This window comes from Pseudophryne corroboree, chromosome 1 (genome assembly GCF_028390025.1).
Source record: "Pseudophryne corroboree isolate aPseCor3 chromosome 1, aPseCor3.hap2, whole genome shotgun sequence".
In the NCBI taxonomy this organism is placed as follows: domain Eukaryota; kingdom Metazoa; phylum Chordata; class Amphibia; order Anura; family Myobatrachidae; genus Pseudophryne; species Pseudophryne corroboree.
The window spans coordinates 5,588,500-5,611,974 of record NC_086444.1 but is presented as its reverse complement, the minus strand read 5'-3'; the positions used below and the strand labels follow the sequence as shown (position 1 = coordinate 5,611,974).

The window sequence follows — 23,475 nt, the reverse complement described above, 5'->3', positions numbered from 1 at the left end:
CCTCATTTCCTCACTGCTCCTCCCTACATCTCCAGCCTCATTACCTCACTGCTGCTCCCTACATCTCCAGCCTCATTACCTCACTGCTGCTCCCTACATCTCCAGCCTCATTTCCTCACTGCACCTCCCTACATCTCCAGCCTCATTACCTCACTGCTGCTCCCTATATCTCCAGCCTCATTACCTCACTGCTGCTCCCTATATCTCCAGCCTCATCTCCTCACCGCTCCTCCCTACATCTCCAGCCTCATCTCCTCACCGCTTCTCCCTACATCTCCAGCCTCATTTCCTTACTGCTCCTCCCTACATCTCCAGCCTCATTTCCTCACTGCTCCTCCCTACATCTCCAGCCTCATTACCTCACTGCTCCTCCCTACATCTCCAGCCTCATTACCTCACTGCTCCTCCCTACATCTCCAGCCTCATTACCTCACTGCTCCTCCCTACATCTCCAGCCTCATTACCTCACTGCTCCTCCCTACATCTCCAGCCTCATTACCTCACTGCTCCTCCCTACATCTCCAGCCTCATTACCTCACTGCTCCTCCCTACATCTCCAGCCTCATTACCTCACTGCTCCTCCTTACATCTCCAGCCTCATTATCTCACTGCTCCTCCCTACATCTCCAGCCTCATTTCCTTACTGCTGCTCCCTATATCTCCAGCCTCATTACCTCACTGCTCCTCCCTACATCTCCAGCCTCATTACCTCACTGCACCTCCGTACATCTCCAGCCTCATTACCTCACTGCTGCTCCCTATATCTCCAGTCTCATTTCCTAACCGCTCCTCCCTTCATCTCCAGCCTCATTACCTCACTGCTCCTCCATTCATCTCCAGCCTCATTACCTCACTGCTCCTCCCTACATCTCCAGCCTCATTACCTCACTGCTCCTCCCTACATCTCCAGCCTCATTTCCTCACTGCTCCTCCCTACATCTCCAGCCTCATTACCTCACTGCTGCTCCCTATATCTCCAGCCTCATTTCCTCACTGCTGCTCCCTATATCTCCAGCCTCATTTCCTCACTGCACCTCCCTACATCTCCAGCCTCATTACCTCACTGCTCCTTCCTACATCTCCAGCCTCATTTCATCACTGCTCCTCCCTATATCTCCAGCCTCATTTCCTCACTGCACCTCCCTACATCTCCAGCCTCATTACCTCACTGCACCTCCCTACATCTCCAGCCTCATTACCTCACTGCTGCTCCCTACATCTCCAGCCTCATTACCTCACTGCTCCTTCCTACATCTCCAGCCTCATTACCTCACTGCTCCTCCCTACATCTCCAGCCTCATTTCCTCACTGCTCCTCCCTACATCTCCAGCCTCATTACCTCACTGCTGCTCCCTATATCTCCAGCCTCATTTCCTCACTGCTGCTCCCTATATCTCCAGCCTCATTACCTCACTGCTCCTCCCTACATCTCCAGCCTCATTACCTCACTGCACCTCCGTACATCTCCAGCCTCATTACCTCACTGCTGCTCCCTATATCTCCAGTCTCATTTCCTAACCGCTCCTCCCTTCATCTCCAGCCTCATTACCTCACTGCTCCTCCCTACATCTCCAGCCTCATTACCTCACTGCTCCTCCCTACATCTCCAGCTTCATTTCATCACTGCTCCTCCCTACATCTCCAGCCTCATTTCCTTACTGCTCCTCCCTACATCTCCAGCCTCATTACCTCACTGCTCCTCCCTACATCTCCAGCCTCATTTCCTCACTGCTCCGCCCTACATCTCCAGCCTCATTTCCTCACTGCTCCTCCCTACATCTCCAGCCTCATTTCCTTACTGGTGCTCCTCCCTACATCTCCAGCCTCATTTCCTTACTGGTGCTCCTCCCTACATCTCCAGCCTCATTTCCTTACTGCTCCTCCCTACATCTCCAGCCTCATTTCCTCACTGCTCCTCCCTACCTCTCCAGCCTCATTTAATCACTGCTCCTCCCTACATCTCCAGCCTCATTTCCTTACTGCTCCTCCCTATATCTCCAGCCTCATTTCCTTACTGGTGCTCCTCCCTACATCTCCAGCCTCATTTCCTCACTGCTCCTCCCTACATCTCCAGCCTCATTTCCTTACTGCTCCTCCCTACCTCTCCAGCCTCATTTCATCACTGCTCCTTCCTACATCTCCAGCCTCATTTCCTTACTGCTCCTCCCTACATCTCCAGCCTCATTTCCTCACTGCTCCTCCTTACCTCTCCAGCCTCATTACCTACTGCTCCTCCCTACATCTCCAGCCTCATTACCTACTGCTCCTCCCTACATCTCCAGCCTCATTACCTCACTGCTGCTCCCTACATATCCAGCCTCATTACCTCATTGCTCCTCCCTACATCTCCAGCCTCATTACCTCACTGCTGCTCCCTACATATCCAGCCTCATTACCTTATTGCTCCTCCCTACATCTCCAGCCTCATTTCCTTACTGCTGCTCCCTAAATCTCCAGCCTCATTACCTCACTGCTCCTCCCTACATCTCCAGCCTCATTACCTCACAACATCTCCAGACTAATTTCCCCAACCACCCCTTGATGTTCTGTGGATGATAACTGCCTCCTCCATGATTGACTCTTCCACTGCAAGAGGGCCATAAAATAGTGGCAGTGTTAGGTAACTATTCAACAGTTTAACAGTGGACTTTGGAAGTTTGCACTTGTGCAGAGGAGCTCGGCTGCAGATACTTCATCCTGGCGTCTGCAGTAGAGTCAGCAGCCATTAGAAAGAAGTATTCGATCCCTTCACAGAATGGAAAATGTGTCTCCTTCTAATCTGGAACATGGGCCCTCATTCCGAGTTGTTCGCTCGGTATTTTTCATCGCATCGCAATGAAAATCCGCTTAGTACGCATGCGCAATGTTCGCACTGCGACTGCGCCAAGTAACTTTACTATGTAGAAAGTAATTTTACTCACGGCTTTTTCATCGCTCCGGCGATCGTAATGTGATTGACAGGAAATGGGTGTTACTGGGCAGAAACACGGCGTTTCAGGGGCGTGTGGCTGAAAACGCTACCGTTTCCGGAAAAAACGCAGGAGTGGCCGGAGAAACGGTGGGAGTGCCTGGGCGAACGCTGGGTGTGTTTGTGACGTCAACCAGGAACAACAAGCACTGAACTGATCGCACAGGCAGAGTAAGTCTGGAGCTACTCTGAAACTGCTAAGTAGTTAGTAATCGCAATATTGCGAATACATCGGTCGCAATTTTAAGAAGCTAAGATTCACTCCCAGTAGGCGGCGGCTTAGCGTGTGTAACTCTGCTAAAATCGCCTTGCGACCGATCAACTCGGAATGAGGGCCATGGTTAGCTGAGAACCATTGGTTTTAGAATGGTCATCCCTACCTCTTACCACTGTCACATTCAGGATTTCTCCCTGGTTGCTCTCATATTGTGGTATACGCTCCCAGCCAACAAATGTCCTCTGACCACCCTTGTTTGTGTCCATCCTTATCTCCTGTATACTGTAAGCTTGTGCAAGCAGGGCCCTCTACTCCATCTTCTCTTTATAATTATGATAAATATTCAGTGTAGTTATGTATTTATAATGATCTGTTAATTTGTTTGTACTAGTCTGTACTGTTCTGTTTTGTTTATTAATACATGCCCAGTAAGAAAATGTATATTTTATTCAAATAAAATAGATGTTCAATGGTACATAAGACCCTAAATGTTTATGCTTCAATAAAAGAAGGTTTCTACTTTCACATTTGTGTTCATCCTGGTGGCTTTTTGAGGAGTGGAGAATACAGAGCTGATGCTAGGGGAATATTTTCTTGATCTTACCTGCTGCTGAGCACATTTCTGCTTCAATCCCTCGGCCAAAACCATGGAAGAGCGAAATGTCCCTACACATCTCACAGCGATACCAGTGTACAAGATGCGCAACACCGGTAGCCCAGGCATGACTAGAAGAGGAGGAGACTGCAGATCAGAAAAGATATTACTGGTGACCACAGAGCCCAGGCATGACTAGAAGAGGAAGAGACTGCAGATCAAAAAAGGCATTACTGGTGACCACAGAGCCCAGGCATGACTAGAAGAGGAAGAGACTGCAGATCAGAAAAGGCATTACTGGAGACCACAGAGTCCAGGCATTACTAGAAGAGGAAGAGACAACAGATAAGGAAAAGCATTACTGTAGAGCACAGAGCCCAGGCATGACTAGATGAGAAAGAGACAGAGAATGAGGCAAAGTATTACGGGAAGAGAGAAGATCGTGCAAGACATTACTACATTGAGCACAATACAATTCCATACAATACTGGAGGATATAGAGCCTAATCAGGAGGGTGCATACTGTACATAATAAACAGACATTTCTCCACCCAGCGAGCTCAGCACCTCGCTACGCTCGCCACAGGTTCTATTCCCACTCTATGGGTTTTCGTGGACACTCACTAGTGGGAATAGTCCCTGATGGTCAGCATGCCGACAGGTGGGATTTTCAGATGCCGGGATCCCAGTGGCGGTATTGTGACAGGCGGTCTTCTGTCCACCGATCACATAACCACATCCCGATCTGAAGTATTACTCACTGTGAGTATGAGATACAGTATATATAGATGAGGCAGTGTGTGTGTGATACAGTATATATAGGTGAGGCAGTGTGTGTGTGATACAGTATATATAGATGAGGCAGTGTGTGTGTGATACAGTATATATAGATGAGGCAGTGTGTGTGATACAGTATATATAGATGAGGCAGTGTGTGTGTGATACAGTATATATAGATGAGGCAGTGTGTGTGTGATACAGTATATATAGATGAGGCAGTGTGTGTGTAATACAGTATATATAGATGAGACAATGTATGTGTGTGATACAGTATATATAGATGAGGCAGTGTGTGTGATACAGTATATATAGATGAGGCAGTGTGTGTGATATAGTATATATAGATGAGGCAGTGTATGTGTGTGATACAGTATATATAGATGAGGCAGTGTGTGTGTGATACAGTATATATAGATGAGGCAGTGTGTGTGTGATACAGTATATATAGATGAGGCAGTGCGTGTGTGATACAGTATATATAGATGAGGCAGTGCGTGTGTGATACAGTATATATAGATGAGGCAGTGTGTGTGTGATACAGTATATATAGATGAGGCAGTGTGTGTGTGATACAGTATATATAGATGAGGCAGTGTGTGTGTGATACAGTATATATAGATGAGGCAGTGCGTGTGTGATACAGTATATATAGATGAGGCAGTGCGTGTGTGATACAGTATATATAGATGAGGCAGTGTGTGTGTGTGTGATACAGTATATATAGATGAGGCAGTGTGTGTGATACAGTATATATAGATGAGGCAGTGTGTGTGTGATACAGTATATATAGATGAGGCAGTGCGTGTGTGATACAGTATATATATAGATGAGGCAGTGTGTGTGTGTGTGTGTGTGTGTGTGTGTGTGTGTGTGTGTGTGTGTGTGATACAGTATATATAGATGAGGCAGTGTGTGTGTGATACAGTATATATAGATGAGGCAGTGCGTGTGTGATACAGTATATATAGATGAGGCAGTGTGTGTGATATAGTATATATAGATGAGGCAGCAGGGCCGTAACTACGTGTGTGCCAAGTGGGCTTGGCACACAGCGCAGCTGCCCTGAGGGCGCACGGCCAGCGGCATGTAATGAGTCAAATTGACTCATTACATGCCGCCTCTGAAGTCTGCGCCGTGCGCCGCGCTGTGGAGGGAGAAGTCAGCAGAGCCGGGCAGCGGAAAAGGAGGAGGAGGGAGGGGGACTGGAGCCACAGCAGCGCTATTTCATTGGTAGTTCCTCCATCCCAGCATCCACAGCAGCGCCGGGCAGCCAATACGGAAGGAGAGGGGGATGCTGCAGCGGCGCTTACTACCAATGACATAGCGCTGCTGCGGCTCCCTGCTCCCCCTCCCTCCTCCTCCTTCTCACCTGACCTGCCTGCACCGAGGGTGCTGCACGAGGAGCCTGACTGCCAGCAGGGAGATGGTAAGTATATCTCTCTTTCTCTCTCTCTCTCTCTCTCTCTCTCTCTCAGGGGGTCACCGTCTGCCGCAATGTGTAAAAAGGGGGATGGCTGCCGCAATGTGTAAAAAGGGGGACTGGCTGTAAAAAGGGGGACTGGCTGCCGCAATGTGTAAAAAGGGGGCCTGGCTGCCGCAATGTGTAAAAAGGGGGACTGGCTGCCGCAATGTGTAAAAAGGGGGCCTGGCTGCCGCAATGTGTAAAAAGGGGGACTGGCTGCCGCAATGTGTAAAAAGGGGGCCTGGCTGCCGCAATGTGTAAAAAGGGGGACTGGCTGCCGCAATGTGTAAAAAGGGGGACTGGCTGCCGCAATGTGTAAAAAGGGGGATGGCTGCCGCAATGTGTAAAAAGGGGGACTGGCTGCCGCAATGTGTAAAAAGGGGGATGGCTGCCGCAATGTGTAAAAAGGGGGACTGGCTGTTAAAAGGGGGACTGGCTGCCGCAATGTGTAAAAAGGGGGCCTGGATGCCGCAATGTGTAAAAAGGGGGACTGGCTGCCGCAATGTGTAAAGAGGGGGCCTGGCTGCCGCAATGTGTAAAAAGGGGGACTGGCTGCCGCAATGTGTAAAAAGGGGGCCTGGCTGCCGCAATGTGTAAAAAGGGGGACTGGTTGCCGCAATGTGTAAAAAGGGGAACTGTCTGCCGCAATGTGTAAAAAGGGGGCCTGGCTGCTGTAATGTGTAAAAGGGGCTCTACGTGGTGTAGTGGCGCTACTGTGCAGCGTAATTTGAATAATGGAGACTACTGTGCACCGTAGTATGAATTGCTATTATTTTGTGGCCACGCCCCTTCCCCGTGAAGCCACGCCCCTATACATTTTTGCGCGCCTACGGCGCGCACTGCCCCTATCTTACATGGGGGGGGGGGGGGCGTCACTGTCATTTCTTGCACACAGCGCTAAAATGCCTAGTTACGGCACTGTGAGGCAGTGTATGTGTGTGATACAGTATATATAGATGAGGCAGTGTGTGTGATACAGTATATATAGATGAGGCAGTGTGTGTGATAAAGTATATATAGATGAGGCAGTGTATGTGATACAGTATATATAGATGAGGCAGTGTATGTGTGTGATACAGTATATATATATAGATGAGGCAGTGTGTGTGATACAGTATATGTAGATGAGGCAGTGTGTGTGATAAAGTATAATAAGAATTTACTTACCGATAATTCTATTTCTCGTAGTCCGTAGTGGATGCTGGGGACTCCGTCAGAACCATGGGGAATAGCGGCTCCGCAGGAGACAGGGCACAAAAATAAAGCTTTAGGATTAGGTGGTGTGTACTGGCTCCTCCCCCTATGACCCTCCTCCAAGCCTCAGTTAGGATACTGTGCCCGGACGAGCGTACACAATAAGGAAGGATATTGAATCCCGGGTAAGACTCATACCAGCCACACCAATCACACCGTATAACTTGTGATCTGAACCAGTGGCGGAACAAGCAAGCGGTGGGCCCAGGTGCGACAAAATGCTTTGGGCCCCCCCCATCCAAGTCCACCCCAGGGGCAGTGCGCGCCGTAGGCGCGCGCAAAAATACATAGTGGCGTGGCTTCGTGGGGAAGGGGTGTGGCCACAAAATAATACCAACACAGTAGTCTCCATTATTCAAATTACGCCGCACAGTAGCACCACTACACCAGGTAGAGACCCTTTTACACCTTACAGCGAACAGATTCCTCTTTTTACACATTACAGCAGACAGCGTGCCCTTTTTACACATAACGGCAGACCGCGTGCCCTTGTTACACATTACGGCAGACAGCGTGCCCTTTTTACACATTACAGCAGACAGCGTGCCCTTGTTACACATAGCGGCAGACAGCGTGCCCTTTTTACACATTACGGCAGACAGCGTGCCCTTGTTACACATTACGGCAGACCGCGTGCCCTTGTTACACATTACGGCAGACAGCGTGCCCTTGTTACACATTACGGCAGACAGCGTCCCCATTTTTACACATTACGGCAGGCAGATTCCCCATTTTTACACATAGCAGCAGGCAGATTCCCCATTTTTACACATAGCAGCAGGCAGATTCCCCATTTTTACACATAGCGTCAGGCAGTCCCCCTGTTTTACACATAGCGTCAGGCAGTCCCCCTTTTTTACACATTACGGCAGGCAGTCCCCCTTTTTTACACATTACGGCAGGCAGATTCCCCTTTTTACACATTGCGTCGGGCAGATTCCCCCTTTTTACACATAGTGGCAGGCAGTCCCCCATTTTTACACATTACGGCAGGCAGATTCCCCTTTTTACACATTGCGTCGGGCAGATTCCCCCTTTTTACACATAGTGGCAGGCAGTCCCCCATTTTTACACATTGCGGCAGGCTGATTCCCCCTTTTTACACATTGCGGCAGGCAGTCCCCCCTTTTTACACATTGCGGCAGGCAGTCCCCCCTTTTTACACATTGCGGCAGGCAGTCCCCCCTTTTTACACATTGCTGCAGGCAGTCCCCCCTTTTTACACATTGCGGCAGGTATGCCCCCCTTTTTACACATTGCGGCAGGTATGCCCCCCTTTTTACACATTGCGGCAGGTAGTCCCCCCTTTTTACACAGTGCAGCAGGTAGTCCCCCATTTTTACACAGTGCGGCAGGTAGTCCCCCATTTTTACACATTGCGGCAGGCAGGCACAAGAAAGAAGGAAAGAAGGAAAGAAGGAAAGAAAGAAAGAAAGAAAGAAAGAAAGAAAGAAAGAAGAATTATACTTACCCTCTCCGCTGGCTCAGGCTCCTCGGTGCAGCGTCAGAGACGATTCCCGGGCTGGAGAGAAGGAGGAGGAGGGAGGCTGAGGAGGGAGCCGCAGCAGCGCTGTGTTACTGGTGGAGGCGCTGCTGCTGCCGCCCCTCTGCTTCCCTATAGGCTGTTCTCGGAAGACAGCCTATAGGGAAGCAGAGGGGCAGCAGCAGCAGCGCCTCCACCAGTAACAAAGCGCTGCTGCGGCTCCCTTCTCAGCCTCCCTCCTCCTCCTTCCCCCGTCTGTAGTACCGCTGCTCCTCTCCTCTCCTCTCTTCGCCGGGCGGCTGTGCGCTGCGGGCAGAGGTTGCCCGCAGCGCACAGCGGCATGTAATGAGTCAGTTTGACTCATTACATGCTTGGGCCCCTGGACAGAGGCGGGCCCCAGTGCAGTGCACTGCCTGCACTGCCGGTAGTTCCGCCTCTGATCTGAACCCAGTTAACAGTATGACAAACGTAGGAGCCTCTGAACAGACGGCTTACAACAATAACAACCCGAATTTGTTTGTAACAATAACTATATACATGTATTGCAGACAATCCGCACTTGGGATGGGCGCCCAGCATCCACTACGGACTACGAGAAATAGAATTATCGGTAAGTAAATTCTTATTTTCTCTAACGTCCTAAGTGGATGCTGGGGACTCCGTCAGGACCATGGGGATTATACCAAAGCTCCCAAACGGGCGGGAGAGTGCGGATGACTCTGCAGCACCGAATGAGAGAACTCAAGGTCCTCCTTAGCCAGGGTATCAAATTTGTAGAATTTTGCAAACGTGTTTGCCCCTGACCAAGTAGCAGCTCGGCAGAGTTGTAATGCCGAGACCCCCCGGGCAGCCGCCCAGGATGAGCCCACTTTCCTTGTGGAATGGGCCTTGACAGATTTAGGTTGTGGCAAGCCTGCCACAGAATGTGCAAGTTGAATTGTGCTACAAATCCAACGAGCAATCGTCTGCTTAGAAGCAGGAGCACCCATCTTGTTGGGTGCATACAATATAAACAGTGAGTCAGACTTTCTGACTCCCGCCGTTCTTGAAATATATATTTTCAATGCCCGGACCACGTCCAACAACTTGGAATCCTCCAAATCGTTAGTAGCCGCAGGCACCACAATAGGCTGGTTCAGGTGAAACGCTGACACCACCTTAGGCAGAAAATGAGGACGCGTCCGCAGTTCTGCCCTGTCCGTATGGAAAATCAGATATGGGCTCTTATATGATAAAGCCGCCAATTCTGATACTCTCCTGGCTGAAGCCAGGGCCAGTAGCATGGTTACTTTCCATGTAAGATACTTCAACTCCACCGATTTGAGCGGCTCAAACCAATGGGATTTGAGAAAATCCAAGACTACATTAAGATCCCACGGTGCCACTGGGGGCACAACCGGGGGCTGTATATGTAGTACTCCTTTTACAAAAGTCTGGACTTCAGGAACTGAAGCCAATTCTTTCTGGAAGAAAATCGACAGGGCCGAAATTTGAACCTTAATGGACCCCAATTTGAGGCCCATAGACAATCCTGTTTGCAGGAAATGTAGGAATCGACCCAGTTGAAATTCCTCCGTGGGGGCCTTCCTGGCCTCACACCACGCAACATATTTTCTCCAAATGCGGTGATAATGTTGTGCAGTCACCTCCTTCCTGGCTTTTACCAGTGTAGGAATGACCTCTTCCGGAATGCCTTTTTCCCTTAGAATTCGGCGTTCAACCGCCATGCCGTCAAACGCAGCCGCGGTAAGTCTTGGAATAGACACGGTCCCTGCTGAAGCAGGTCCCGTCTTAGAGGTAGAGGCCACGGATCCTCCGTGAGCATCTCTAGAAGTTCCGGGTACCAAGTTCTTCTTGGCCAATCCGGAGCCACTAGTATCGTTCTTACTCCCTTTTGCCGTATAATTCTCAGTACTTTTGGTATGAGAGGCAGAGGAGGGAACACATACACTGACTGGAACACCCACGGTGTTACCAGAGCGTCCACAGCTATTGCCTGAGGGTCTCTTGACCTGGCGCAATACCTGTCCAGTTTTTTGTTGAGGCGGGACGCCATCATATCCACCATTGGTTTTCCCAACGGTTCACAATCATGTGGAAGACTTCTGGATGAAGTCCCCACTCTCCCGGGTGTAGATCGTGTCTGCTGAGGAAGTCTGCTTCCCAGTTGTCCACTCCCGGAATGAATACTGCTGACAGTGCTATCACATGATCTTCCGCCCAGCGAAGAATCCTTGCAGCTTCTGCCATTGCTGTCCTGCTTCTTGTGCCGCCCTGTCTGTTTACGTGGGCGACTGCCGTGATGTTGTCCGACTGGATCAACACCGGCTGACCCTGAAGCAGGGGTTTTGCCAGACTTAGAGCATTGTAAATCGCTCTTAGCTCCAGTATATTTATGTGAAGAGACATCTCCAGGCTTGACCATACTCCCTGGAAGTTTCTTCCCTGTGTGACCGCTCCCCAGCCTCTCAGACTGGCATCCGTGGTCACCAGGACCCAGTCCTGTATGCCGAATCTGCGGCCCTCTAACAGATGAGCACTCTGCAACCACCACAGAAGAGACACCCTTGTCCGTGGCGATAAGGTTATCCGCTGATGCATCTGCAGATGTGATCCGGACCATTTGTCCAGCAGATCCCACTGAAAAGTTCGTGCGTGGAATCTGCCGAATGGAATCGCTTCGTAAGAAGCCACCATCTTTCCCAGGACTCTTGTGCATTGATGCACAGACACTTTCCCTGGTTTTAGGAGGTTCCTGACAAGTTCGGATAACTCCCTGGCTTTCTCCTCCGGAAGAAACACCTTTTTCTGAACCGTGTCCAGAATCATTCCCAGGAACAGCAGACGTGTCGTCGGGGTCAACTGAGATTTTGGAAAATTCAGAATCCACCCGTGTTGTTGCAGCACTAGTCGGGTTAGTGCTACTCCGTCCTCCAGCTGTTCTCTGGACCTTGCCCTTATCAGGAGATCGTCCAAGTAAGGGATAATTAATACGCCTCTTCTTCGCAGAAGAATCATAATTTCGGCCATTACCTTGGTAAAGACCCGAGGTGCCGTGGACAATCCAAACGGCAGCGTCTGAAACTGATAATGACAGTTTTGCACCACGAACCTGAGGTACCCTTGATGTGAAGGGCAAATTGGGACATGCAGGTAAGCATCCTTTATGTCCAGGGACACCATAAAGTCCCCTTCTTCCAGATTCGCTATCACTGCTCTGAGTGACTCCATCTTGAACTTGAATTTTTGTATGTACAGGTTCAAAGATTTCAGATTTAGAATAGGTCTTACCGAGCCGTCCGGCTTCGGTACCACAAATAGCGTGGAGTAATACCCCTTTCCCTGTTGTAGGAGGGGTACCTTGACTATCACCTGCTGAGAAAACAGCTTGTGAATGGCTTCCAATACCGTCGCCCTGTCTGAGGGAGACGTTGGCAAAGCAGACTTTAGGAACCTGCGAGGGGGAGACTTCTCGAATTCCAACCTGTAACCCTGAGATACTACCTGCAGGATCCAGGGGTCCACCTGTGAGCAAGCCCACTGTGCGCTGAAATTCTTGAGTCGACCCCCCACCGCTCCTGAGTCCGCTTGTAAGGCCCCAGCGTCATGCTGAGGGCTTTGCAGAACCCTGAGAGGGCTTCTGTTCCTGGGCAGGGGCTGCTTGCTGCCCTCTCTTACCCCTTCCTCTGCCCCGAGGCAGATATGACTGTCCTTTTGTCCGCTTGTTCTTATAGGACCGAAAGGACTGCGGCTGAAAAGACGGTGTCTTTTTCTGTTGGGAGGGGGTCTGAGGTAAAAAGGTGGATTTTCCGGCAGTTGCCGTGGCCACCAGATCCGATAGACCGACGCCAAATAATTCCTCCCCTTTATACGGCAATACTTCCATATGTCGTTTGGAATCCGCATCACCTGACCACTGTCGCGTCCATAAACTCCTTCTGGCAGATATGGACATCGCACTTACTCTCGATGCCAGAGTGCAAATATCTCTCTGAGCATCTCGCATATAAAGGAAAGCATCCTTTAATTGCTCTGTAGTCAATAAAATACTGTCCCTATCCAGGGTATCAATATTTTCAGTCAGGGAATCCAACCAGACGACCCCAGCACTGCACATCCAGGCTGAGGCGATGGCTGGTCGCAGTATAACACCAGTATGTGTGTATATACTTTTTAGGGTAGTTTCCAGTCTCCTATCAGCTGGATCCCTGAGGGCGGCCGTATCAGGAGACGGTAACGCCACTTGTTTTGATAAGCGTGTGAGCGCCTTATCCACCCTAGGGGGTGTTTCCCTGCGCGCCCTAACCTCTGGCGGGAAAGGGTATAATGCTAATAACTTTTTTGAAATTAGCACTTTTCTATCTGGGTTAACCCACGCTTCATCACACACTTCATTTAATTCCTCTGATTCAGGAAAAACTACAGGTAGTTTTTTCACCCCCCCACATAATACCCCTTTTTGTGGTACTTGCAGTATCAGAGATATGCAAAGCCTCCTTCATTGCGGTGATCATATAACGTGTGGCCCTACTTGAAAATACGTTTGTTTCATCACCGTCGACACTAGATTCAGTGTCTGTGTCTGGGTCTGTGTCGACCGACTGAGGTAAAGGGCGCTTTACAGCCCCTGACGGTGTCTGAGACGCCTGGGCAGGTACTAACTGGTTTGCCGGCCGTCTCATGTCGTCAACTGATTTTTGTAATGTGCTGACATTATCACGTAATTCCATAAACAAAGCCATCCATTCCGGTGTCGACTCCCTGGGGGGTGACATCACCATTATCGGCAATTGCTCTGCCTCCACACCAACATCGTCCTCATACATGTCGACACACACGTACCGACACACAGCAGACACACAGGGAATGCTCTTATCGAAGACAGGACCCCACTAGCCCTTTGGGAAGACAGAGGGAGAGTTTGCCAGCACACACCCAAGCGCTATAATATATATGTGAACAACCTTATATAAGTGTTGTTCCTTATAGCAGCTTAAATATATCAAAATATCGCCAAAAAATGCCCCCCCTCTCTGTTTTACCCTGTTTCTGTAGTGCAGTGCAGGGGAGAGTCCTGGGAGCCTTCCTCACAGCGGAGCTGAGCAGGAAAATGGCGCTGTGTGCTGAGGAGAATAAGCCCCGCCCCCTATTTCGGCGGGCTTTTCTCCCGGAGTTTTAGATATCTGGCATGGGTTAAATACATACATATAGCCTCAATGGCTATATGTGATGTATTCTTTTGCCATAAAGGTATTAAATATTGCTGCCCAGGGCGCCCCCAGCAGCGCCCTGCACCCTCCGTGACCGCTTGGTGTGAAGTGTGTGACAACAATGGCGCACAGCTGCAGTGCTGTGCGCTACCTTCATGAAGACTGAAGAGCCTTCTGCCGCCTGTTTCCGGACCATCAATCTTCAGCATCTGTAAGGGGGGTCGGCGGCGCGGCTCCGGGACGAACCCCAGGGTGAGACCTGTGTTCCGACTCCCTCTGGAGCTAATGGTGTCCAGTAGCCTAAGAATCCAATCCATCCTGCACGCAGGTGAGTTGAAATTCTCTCCCCTAAGTCCCTCGTTGCAGTGAGCCTGTTGCCAGCAGGACTCACTGAAAATAAAAAACCTAAAAACTTTTTCTAAGCAGCTCTTTAGGAGAGCCACCTAGATTGCACCCTGCTCGGACGGGCACAAAAACCTAACTGGGGCTTGGAGGAGGGTCATAGGGGGAGGAGCCAGTACACACCACCTAATCCTAAAGCTTTATTTTTGTGCCCTGTCTCCTGCGGAGCCGCTATTCCCCATGGTCCTGACGGAGTCCCCAGCATCCACTTAGGACGTTAGAGAAATATAGATGAGGCAGTGTATGTGTGTGATACAGTATATATATAGATGAGGCAGTGTGTGTGTGTGTGTGTGTGTGTGTGTGTGTGTGTGTGTTACAGCATATATAGATGAGGCAGTGTGTGTGTGATACAGTATATATAGATGAGGCAGTGTGTGTAATACAGTATATATAGATGAGGCAGTGTGTGTGTGTGATACAGTATATATAGATGAGGCAGTGTGTGTGTGTGTGATACAGTATATATTGATGAGGCAGTGTGTGTGATACAGTATATATAGATGAGGCAGAGTGTGTGATACAGTATATATAGATGAGGCAGTGTGTGTGTGATACAGTATATATAGATGAGGCAGTGTGTGTGTGATACAGTATATATAGATGAGGCAGTGTGTGTGTGTGATACAGTATATATAGATGAGGCAGTGTGTGTGATACAGTGTATATATAGATGAGGCAGTGTGTGTGTGTGTGTGTGTGTGTGTGTGTGTGTGTGTGATACAGTATATATAGATGAGGCAGTGTGTGTGATACAGTATATATAGATGAGGCAGTGTGTGTGATACAGTATATATAGATGAGGCAGTGTGTGTGATAAAGTATATATAGATGAGGCAGTGTATGTGTGTGATACAGTATATATATATATATATATAGATGAGGCAGTGTGTGTGATACAGTATATGTAGATGAGGCAGTGTGTGTGATAAAGTAAATATAGATGAGGCAGTGTATGTGTGTGATACAGTATATATATAGATGAGGCAGTGTGTGTGTGTGTGTGTGTGTGTGTGTGTGTGTGTGTGTGTGTGTGTGAGATACAGCATATATAGATGAGGCAGTGTGTGTGTGATACAGTATATATAGATGAGGCAGTGTGTGTAATACAGTATATATAGATGAGGCAGTGTGTGTGATACAGTATATATAGATGAGGCAGTGTGTGTGTGTGTGTGTGTGTGTGTGTGTGTGTGTGTGTGTGTGTGATACAGTATATATAGATGAGGCAGTGTGTGTGATACAGTATATATAGATGAGGCAGAGTGTGTGATACAGTATATATAGATGAGGCAGTGTGTGTGTGTGTGTGTGTGTGTGTGTGTGTGTGTGTGTGTGTGTGTGTGTGTGTGTGTGATACAGTATATATAGATGAGGCAGTGTGTGTGATACAGTATATATAGATGAGGCAGTGTGTGTGATACAGTATATATAGATGAGGCAGTGTGTGTGTGTGTGTGTGTGTGATACAGTTTATATAGATGAGGCAGTGTGTGTGATACAGTATATATAGATGAGGCAGTGTGTGTGATACAGTATATATAGATGAGGCAGTGTGTGTGTAATACAGTATATATAGATGAGGCAGTGTGTGTGATACAGTATATATAGATGAGGCAGTGTGTGATACAGTATATATAGATGAGGCAGTGTGTGTGTGTGATACAGTATATATAGATGAGGCAGTGTGTGTGATACAGTATATATAGATGAGGCAGTGTGTGTGATACAGTATATATAGATGAGGCAGTGTGTGTGTAATACAGTATATATACATAGGCGTGCGCAGCACATTTTATTAGGGGGTGCACCGTCGGAGGGGTGTGTCTAGCGCCGCCTTTTGGGCGTGTCTAGCACCATCTATTGACGGTCGACGCAATATAAAATATCCACCCTTGTACCAATCCTAATAAAGCAGATACATTGTCAGATGTTGTGGTGTGAACCAAACAAACTCCCCTGATGGCACTCACTGCAATTACACTGCTCCTACTCAGCCTGGTCTGGCTCCCCCTCTCTTTCCCCTGCAAGCTGCAGCAGCTTACTTACAAGTCAGTCACTCACTGACACTGACAGTCGCAGACTAGTACTGCTGCTGCTGGAAAAACTAGTGACGTGTCAATGTTGTTGCCGTCCGCCTGCCAGTATTGAATTTGTCTTCCTAAGAGGAAAGCTGGCTGCATGCTGATCCTCATCTGTGGCTGGCGTTGGCATAGCATAGAAGAAGAGAGGTGGGCATGTGGCGGGTGGGCGTGCGAGCAGCATGACGTAATCACATCACGCTGTTTTTGTACATGGAGGTGGAGCTGGGAGTTTGAAAGCCGGTGGTAGTGGCACCCTTGATTAACCCAGGCATCTGGTCAGTAATGCAGTCCTGACAGGGTGCAGTGCAGAGGGGACAGTAATCAGCCTGCTCGACAATCACTGCATTGCACTGAGATCGGGGTGCCGGACATTAGGGGGTGCCTGTGCGCACCAGGCACCCCCCCTGCGCACACCTATGTATATATAGATGAGGCAGTGTGTGTGATACAGTATATATAGATGAGGCAGTGTGTGATACAGTATATATAGATGAGGCAGTGTGTGTGTAATACAGTATATATAGATGAGGCAGTGTGTGTGTAATACAGTATATATAGATGAGGCAGTGTGTGTGTAATACAGTATATATAGATGAGGCAGTGTGTGTGATACAGTATATATAGATGAGGCAGTGTGTGTGATACAGTATATATAGATGAGGCAGTGTGTGTGTGATACAGTATATATAGATGAGGCAGTGTGTGTGATACAGTATATATAGATGAGGCAGTGTGTGTGATACAGTATATATAGATGAGGCAGTGTGTGTGTGATACAGTATATATAGATGAGGCAGTGTGTGTGATACAGTATATATAGATGAGGCAGTGTGTGATACAGTATATATAGATGAGGCAGTGTGTGTGTAATACAGTATATATAGATGAGGCAGTGTGTGTGTAATACAGTATATATAGATGAGGCAGTGTGTGTGTAATACAGTATATATAGATGAGGCAGTGTGTGTGATACAGTATATATAGATGAGGCAGTGTGTGTGATACAGTATATATAGATGAGGCAGTGTGTGTGTGATACAGTATATATAGATGAGGCAGTGTGTGTGATACAGTATATATAGATGAGGCAGTGTGTGTGATACAGCAGAGCCGGCCTTAGGCATAGGCAAACTAGGCAATTGCCTAGGGCATTTGATATGCTTAGGGGCATCAGCAGCTTCTGCTGATTAAAATGATATGCGGCATGCCTATATTCTGTGTGTAGCATTTCATATGCAGATACAGCCACAGTCGCACAAAGTATATAGGCATGCCACATATCATTTTAATCAACAGAAGCTGCTTGTGCATCCCAGCCACATAGCAAAGCAAATAAGATGCATTTTCATTAAAAAAAGGTGCCAGACGTTAGCACTGAGGCAAGATTTATGATGACACATCTGTATCCAAGCAGAGGCATTAGTCACAGTGTTAGTGGCAGTGTGAGTGCTGTGTGCATGTGAGTGGGTTGGTTGTGCAGTAGTGTTCGGAATATGTGTAAGAAGCATTGTGTGTGTCATGTAAAAATGCATTAAAGGGTACTACTGTATGTGTGTCATTATGTGTATAGAGGCACTAATAATGTGCAGCAAATGTGTAGGGGGCACTATGTGTGTCATTATGTGTATAAGGGCATTAATAATGTGCAGCTTATGTGTAAGGGACATTATGTGTAAAAGGGCATTAATAAAGGTTGCCATAATGTGTAAGGCGCATTATGTTTATAAGGACATTATTAATGAGTCTCATGTGTAAGGGGCATTACTGTGTGGAATTATGTGTATAAATGCATTACTAATGTGTGGCATTATGTGTATAAGGTGCTCTACTATGTGGCGTTGCAAATAGAAAGGGCACTACTGTGTCGTCTAATTTGAATAAAGAGCAATAGGGTGTGATGTAATGTGAATAAGGGGCTCTACTGTGAGGAGTAACGTATATAAGGTAAAGTGATACTACTGTGGGATGTAATATGAATTATGAACACTATCGCATGATCAAATGTGAATGAAGTTGCAGTACTGTGTGGCGTAATTGGAATTGGGGTTACTATTGTGTGGCCATGCCCCTTGCCAGCAAAAACACACCCCTTTTTGGGCTGTGCGCCAAATGTGCAACTGTTCCTATTTAAAATATAGGGGGTACAAACACCAAAATAAGGACTGCTATGGGTGAGGGATGATGGTGCTGGGAAAGAGGTGCAAGGTCAGAGGCGGAACCAGCGGTGGTGCTAGGGGGCACCAGCCAAAATCTTGCCTAGGGCATCATATTGGTTAGGGCCGGCTCTGTGATACAGTATATATAGATGAGGCAGTGTGTGTGTGATACAGTATATATAGATGAGGCAGTGTGTGTGTAATACAGTATATATAGATGAGGCAGTGTGTGTGTGATACAGTATATATAGATGAGGCAGTGTGTGTGTGATACAGTATATATAGATGAGGCAGTGTGTGTGTGATACAGTATATATAGATGAGGCAGTGTGTGTGATACAGTATATATAGATGAGGCAGTGTGTGTGATACAGTATATATAGATGAGGCAGTGTGTGTGTAATACAGTATATATAGATGAGGCAGTGTGTGTGATACAGTATATATAGATGAGGCAGTGTGTGTGTGATACAGTATATATAGATGAGGCAGTGTGTGTGTAATACAGTATATATAGATGAGGCAGTGTGTGTGTAATACAGTATATATAGATGAGGCAGTGTGTGTGTAATACAGTATATATAGATGAGGCAGTGTGTGTGTAATACAGTATATATAGATGAGGCAGTGTGTGTGTAATACAGTATATATAGATGAGGCAGTGTGTGTGTAATACAGTATATATAGATGAGGCAGTGTGTGTGATACAGTATATATAGATGAGGCAGTGTGTGTGATACAGTATATATAGATGAGGCAGTGTGTGTGATACAGTATATATAGATGAGGCAGTGTGTGTGTGATACAGTATATATAGATGAGGCAGTGTGTGTGATACAGTATATATAGATGAGGCAGTGTGTGATACAGTATATATAGATGAGGCAGTGTGTGTGTAATACAGTATATATAGATGAGGCAGTGTGTGTGTAATACAGTATATATAGATGAGGCAGTGTGTGTGTAATACAGTATATATAGATGAGGCAGTGTGTGTGATACAGTATATATAGATGAGGCAGTGTGTGTGATACAGTATATATAGATGAGGCAGTGTGTGTGTGTGTGTGTGTGTGTGTGTGTGTGTGTGTGTGTGTGATACAGTATATATAGATGAGGCAGTGTGTGTGATACAGTATATATAGATGAGGCAGTGTGTGTGATACAGTATATATAGATGAGGCAGTGTGTGTGTGATACAGTATATATAGATGAGGCAGTGTGTGTGTAATACAGTATATATAGATGAGGCAGTGTGTGTGTGATACAGTATATATAGATGAGGCAGTGTGTGTGTGATACAGTATATATAGATGAGGCAGTGTGTGTGTGATACAGTATATATAGATGAGGCAGTGTGTGTGATACAGTATATATAGATGAGGCAGTGTGTGTGATACAGTATATATAGATGAGGCAGTGTGTGTGTAATACAGTATATATAGATGAGGCAGTGTGTGTGATACAGTATATATAGATGAGGCAGTGTGTGTGTGATACAGTATATATAGATGAGGCAGTGTGTGTGTAATACAGTATATATAGATGAGGCAGTGTGTGTGTAATACAGTATATATAGATGAGGCAGTGTGTGTGTGTAATACAGTATATATAGATGAGGCAGTGTGTGTGTAATACAGTATATATAGATGAGGCAGTGTGTGTGTAATACAGTATATATAGATGAGGCAGTGTGTGTGTGTGATACAGTATATATAGATGAGGCAGTGTGTGTGATACAGTATATATAGATGAGGCAGTGTATGTGATACAGTATATATAGATGAGGCACTGTGTGTGATACAGTATATATAGATGAGGCAGTGTGTGTGATACAGTATATATAGATGAGGCAGTGTGTGTGTGATACAGTATATATAGATGAGGCAGTGTGTGTGTAATACAGTATATATAGATGAGGCAGTGTGTGTGTGTGATACAGTATATATAGATGAGGCAGTGTATGTGTGTGATACAGTATATATAGATGAGGCAGTGTGTGTGATACAGTATATATAGATGAGGCAGTGTGTGTGATACAGTATATATAGATGAGGCAGTGTGTGTGTGTGATACAGTATATATAGATGAGGCAGTGTGTGTGATACAGTATATATAGATGAGGCAGTGTGTGTGATACAGTATATATAGATGAGGCAGTGTAAGTGATACAGTATATATAGATGAGGCAGTGTGTGTGATATAGTATATATAGATGAGGCAGTGTGTGTGTGATACAGTATATATAGATGAGGCAGTGTATGTGATACAGTATATATAGATGAGGCAGTGTGTGTGATACAGTATATATAGATGAGGCAGTGTGTGTGATACAGTATATATAGATGAGGCAGTGTGTGTGATACAGTATATATAGATGAGGCACTGTGTGTGATACAGTATATATAGATGAGGCAGTGTGTGTGATACAGTATATATAGATGAGGCAGTGTATGTGTGTGTGTGTAATAACACTACGTATACAACTTATACAATGTATCGTCTTGATTTCCAAAGTCACTTACTGCCTCCAGCACTTCCTGGCCCGCCCCTGGCTGTGACTGGAGAATATACCTGTCACTCACACAGCTAGAAGCAGGTGTCATGTGACTATCCAGCATGTGTATTATATACTAGTGTAACCAGGGTTGTGTCTATATTCCCTTCCTGATCAGGACCAGGAAATGACATAACGAGAGGGCAGGAAAGAACTTCCGCCCTTACAGCACCTAAATGTTTTCTCCGTTCTCTGTTCGTTTGAGGTTATTTCATATTTGCCTACTTTTGAAAAAGCGTGTCAGGGAGATGTGAAAGTGACACGTATCAGCGTGGGCGCGTACCGCTACATCTGAGAGGCGTGTCATGGAAATTTCTTACAGCCAAATGTAAATGAGCCCCAGCGTTAGTGAGATCTACTTTTTGAAGAAAAGACAGTGATATTTTTCAGGATGCGTTTGCGTATTGTGTTTTACAAGAGGTTCCATATATTGTAAGTGGCCACGAGAAACCTTATTTACAATGCATGTAGTCATAGGGATCATTGTACCTTTCAACCAATGCAGGGCACTCATGATCCCATTTAAATGTATTTATCTCTGATTTCTGCTGCGGGGTACACTGGGCTCCACAAGGAATGGACAATGGGTGTAGAGTAGGATCTTGATCCGAGGCACCAACAGGCTCAAAACCTTTGACTGTTCCCAGAATGCATAGCGCCACCTCCTATATCACCCCGCCTCCCAGCACAGGAGCTCAGTTTTGTAAGTTGGTGCTGCAGTAGCAGGCACATAACAGAGGGGCTGCTCCAGGCAGCCCTGAGAAAAGCTTTTTTTGAGAAGAAAAGTGTAGATGTCTAGTGACATTCACGGCTGCAGCTCCAACTCTCCCCAGCGGCGCTGTACACTCCCGAGCCCTGGTTGCCGGGTACCTACAGCAGGAGGCTCCAGTTTTCTTCTGGTCAGGCACACACGACGGGGGCTCTCCGGGATCGCGTGGCCGCGCTTCGGGAGGTGGTAAGTGGGTCCCGCTTGCGGGACCCGTACTTTATCGTGATCCGGCGCGGTCGGTGGGACGTGGGCCGTGCGCGCTGGCGGTGGACACTGTAGCAGTACAGGCGATCCCACTAGATCACCAGGGTATGGGTGCAGCTCAGGCTTTCTCTTAAAACCTTTTTGTGTGTAGCCCCCAGTACCTGGTGGTTTTGCCAGCAGAGGGGATAAGGCTTAGACCCGGAGCCCCTCCCGCAGCCCCAGGGCGCCATTTTCAGCAAATGTTCCCGCCCTGGAGCTGCATCTGTCTCTCCCTCACTCCCTGTCAGTGTCTGCGGCGCTATTATTCCTCAGCTCACGGTTCCTGGGACTGCTTGGGCAAATCCTCCTATGTAAAACCGCCTGGTTGTCAGCGCTGTGACTTTACATGTCACTGAAGTATTCTACATGTCATTTAGACAGTGTTAGTTAATATAGAGTGCACTTAGTCAGGGTTCTCTGGTACAAGTACCCTGTGATATACATCCAGTTCTTACTGTGCAGTGTTATATCTATTGACTACATAGCTGTATATATATATATATATATATATATATATAAAAGCTGATCCAGTGCAGTATTATTGTTAGTAATAATAACCTCTGCATTGTATAACTGTGACTATCTGTGTGTGCATTGATAGCCGAGTGTTGTCCATTTCGTGTCTCTCACTCAACCTGCTATCCCTATATTCTATAACCTGAGGGGGCTTGGTGCGTCAGGTTTTATAATTATATAGGATTTTCACAAGATATACTTTAATACGTGTTTTTCTCTGTGATTTAGTCACCATATCTCTCCTTTATCTCTGCTGGTGCCGACTACAATGCGCAGGGGTTTGGGCTAGAGGTATTGTGCTGCTGACAAATTGTACTGTGTAACCTGATACTGCAAGTTATATCATGTCTGCTTCTGAGGGTAACGGTTCTGGGGCTGAACACACTGCCGGTGTTGCTGAAGCCACAGATCCCTATGAGGAGACTATAGCAGCTGTGGGCTCTGGTTCTGGGGGCTCCTTGCCCCCCAGTGGGACTGTGGCAACGGGGGTGCATAATGACCCACCGTGGGCTACTTTCTCCACGCTTCTACATACGCTAGTTACTAAACTAACACCCTCTATGGGACCTCCTATGCTGGTGCAACCGTATGTGGTCCCCACAGCTAACCCGCCGTGGGCGGATAATTTATCTGCTCAATTGAAGAAGTTGAACCAGTCATTGACTACTAAAAAGTCTGACCCTTGCTCGCCTTAGACCAAGGGGTCCTCTAAGCAAACTCTTATCTCCTCACAATCCACTGCTATCCCTGACACCTCGTCTGATGAAGATGGCGCTTAC

General features: G+C 47.2%; 1 protein-coding gene across 2 annotated transcripts in view; it reads right to left on the bottom strand.

Moving 5' to 3' along the window:
• HINT2 (histidine triad nucleotide binding protein 2) overlaps positions 1-21,234 on the bottom strand; it is a 116,143-nt gene extending 94,909 nt beyond the window's left edge. The window contains exons 1-2 of one of the 2 annotated variants that reach the window (XM_063916104.1): positions 21,137-21,234; positions 3,790-3,911 (exon numbers count right to left, since the gene is read on the bottom strand). In XM_063916104.1, coding sequence (XP_063772174.1) covers positions 3,790-3,909 — 120 coding nt within the window. In that variant the 5' untranslated portion in view covers positions 3,910-3,911; positions 21,137-21,234. Of the gene's footprint in view, positions 1-3,789; positions 4,104-21,136 lie in introns of both variants that reach the window. The other variant, XM_063914201.1, reaches the window with a different exon arrangement.
• Between the last annotated feature and the right edge of the window lie 2,241 nt (positions 21,235-23,475).